The sequence below is a fragment of the Sardina pilchardus genome, chromosome 6 (assembly GCF_963854185.1).
Source record: "Sardina pilchardus chromosome 6, fSarPil1.1, whole genome shotgun sequence".
Taxonomy (NCBI): domain Eukaryota; kingdom Metazoa; phylum Chordata; class Actinopteri; order Clupeiformes; family Clupeidae; genus Sardina; species Sardina pilchardus.
The window spans coordinates 6,130,954-6,133,453 of record NC_084999.1 but is presented as its reverse complement, the minus strand read 5'-3'; the positions used below and the strand labels follow the sequence as shown (position 1 = coordinate 6,133,453).

The 2,500-nt window shown below is 43.1% G+C and overlaps 1 protein-coding gene across 1 annotated transcript in view; it reads left to right on the top strand.

Annotated features, from left to right (window-relative positions):
• Positions 1-2,500, top strand: part of wdr26a (WD repeat domain 26a) — a 12,539-nt gene that overhangs the window by 888 nt on the left and 9,151 nt on the right. The window contains exons 2-4 of the mRNA XM_062538217.1: positions 644-743; positions 1,013-1,069; positions 1,369-1,505. Of these exons, the coding sequence (XP_062394201.1) occupies positions 644-743; positions 1,013-1,069; positions 1,369-1,505 (294 nt within the window). The remainder of the gene's footprint in view (positions 1-643; positions 744-1,012; positions 1,070-1,368; positions 1,506-2,500) is intronic.

The following is a 2,500-nucleotide window of genomic DNA, read 5'->3' as shown; positions in this document are numbered from 1 at the left end:
ATGGTGACGGGATCCGCTGCAGAAAGACATAGGGATCCATTTTGCAAAATGCAGTAGTGGTTACTCGCCAGCTAATAATATTGCCCTGCATTGCAAAATAGCTCTCGCAAAAAGCCTGTGCTGCCTGTAGCGGCAGTGTAATGCTATTTTTAAAAGAATTCTTCTGTATTTCTCAAATGACAAAACAAACAAGAGACGTTGACAGTTGAACAATAGGCAGCGGTATGTTTGTCTGACAGTCTAGAAGGCACAGTAATCAGCTAGTCATGTGAAATCGATCTGTTGTGCTTCTCGAAGCTCTGTGTTTGTCATGGTGGAAAATGGATTTGTGGTAGCCTACAACCCAACTGAGTGAAAACAACAAGCCATTTAATATCGCGCCCCTTACATTCTTTCATAATATTTCTTTCCTCGCAAAAGTAAAAAAAACAAAAAAAAACAACTGTAGCCTTGTAAGAGCATTTATTATGTAGCCTTTTAAACAGCTATAGTTGCCTTTATTTTGTGTAAAGCCCACCTTTTAGAGTGTAGTGATGTCTGATGTTTTGATTGTTATTTTCAGGTGTCAACATCAATATTATCCCAACTGAACATTTACTAAATTATTTAGATCTAATGCACTGTCTTCTCTCTTACTCTGTAGTCAGACGGTCGATCTGCTCATGCAAGAGTCTGGTTGCAGGCTAGAGCATCCAGCTGCCACTAAATTCCGCAGTCATGTCATGGAAGGAGAGTGGGACAAGGTAAGGACAAGGCACTTGTCTAATGGCCTGGGCATTATAAGTCTGACCGTTGGGATTTTGTCCAGGTGTCCAATGGACTTCAAACAGTTTAAATGTGTCGCGTTTGGACCACCTAATTGCTTATTCCATCATATTTATGTCTCGTTTCTTGGTGATAGTTAAACTTTTTACCCTCGTGTGAACTATCTCTGTCTGCCATAGGCAACTATATCTGCTGGAAAGCAACAATGCAGTGACCAACATGTGTGTTTTATTGTCTCTCAACACAGGCTGAAAGTGACCTCAATGAGCTCAAAGCACTGATGCGCTCTCCTGGTGCTATAGTGGTAAGGACCTGTCCGGGACTTTCTAGAACTGTTTTGTAGAACTTTGATGTCTCAGATTCCACGTCCAATCTGAAACCCACCAAACTGGTCTCTGTCGGCAAACATCAGCTGTTGGAGTTTTTGCAAGAGTCAACAACTGTTGGAGTTTTTTTTATTAGATTAGATTAGATCAGATTAGATTAGATTAGATGTATGCCCCCTTAAACAGATAATTAGTCAGTTCATATGGTCCTTGTGCACGTAAACAGGTTAATGCGTCATCATCGTTCTGTGGTTCTCTGTGGTTCCTGCCTCCGCAGCGCATGAAGTTCCTGCTGCTGCAGCAGAAATACCTGGAGTACCTGGAGGATGGGAAGGTTCTGGAGGCGCTACAGGTGCTCAGGGCAGAGCTCACCCCGCTCAAGTACAACACCGAGAGGATTCATGTTCTCAGCGGGTAAGCAAGTATAAGTGTATATACACTTTTGATCGCGTGAGGGAAATTTGGGTCTCTGCATTTTCCCAATCCGTAAATAAGTGAAACACACACAGCACACAGTGAGGTGAAGCACACACAGAACTCACCCCGCTCAAGTACAACACGGAGAGGATTCATGCTCTCAGCGGGTAAGCAAGTATAAGTGTGTATATATACTCTTTTGATCGTGTGAGGGAAATTTGGGTCTATGCATTTTCCCAATCCGTAAATAAGTGAAACACACACACCACACATTGAGGTGAAGCACACACGGAACTCACCCCACTCAAGTACAACACGGAGAGGATTCATGTTCTCAGCGGGTAAGCAAGTAAAATATATACTCTTTTTTTTTAAGTATATTTTTTGGGCCTTTTATGCCTTTAATGATGGAGACAGTGGAGAATCGACAGGAAGTGACTGGGAGAGAGAGCAGGGGTGGGAGCCGGAGAGGACCACGGGGCGGGAATCGAACCCGGGTTGCCGGCGTACAATGCAGGTGCCAGTCAGTTGTGCCACTGCTGGGGCCGTATATATACTCTTTTGATCGCGTGAGGGAAATTTGGGTCTATGCATTTTCCCAATCCGTAAATAAGTGAAACACACACAGCACACACACAGTGAGGTGAAGCACACACAATCCCGGAGCAGTGAGGTTCAAGATTCAAGATACTTTATTGCCATTTATGTAAAAACATATAGGAATTTGTTTCAGCAATTACAGAGTGTGTTTTTAAATAACATATAGTGCAGCTAGACAAAGACAGTGATGACACAACAGACAGACAACAGTGCATAGATAATAATTTTGTAGAGGTAGTGATGATATCAGTAATAATATTAGTAATAAAGTGTAATGGAATGGGCATCAATCATAGGTTAATGGCCAAATGACACTCGTATGACACTCAGTGGGGGTAGGGGTGGGGGTCTGGGTGGTGGTAAAGGACCAGCCGCATTGATCAGTCTGACGG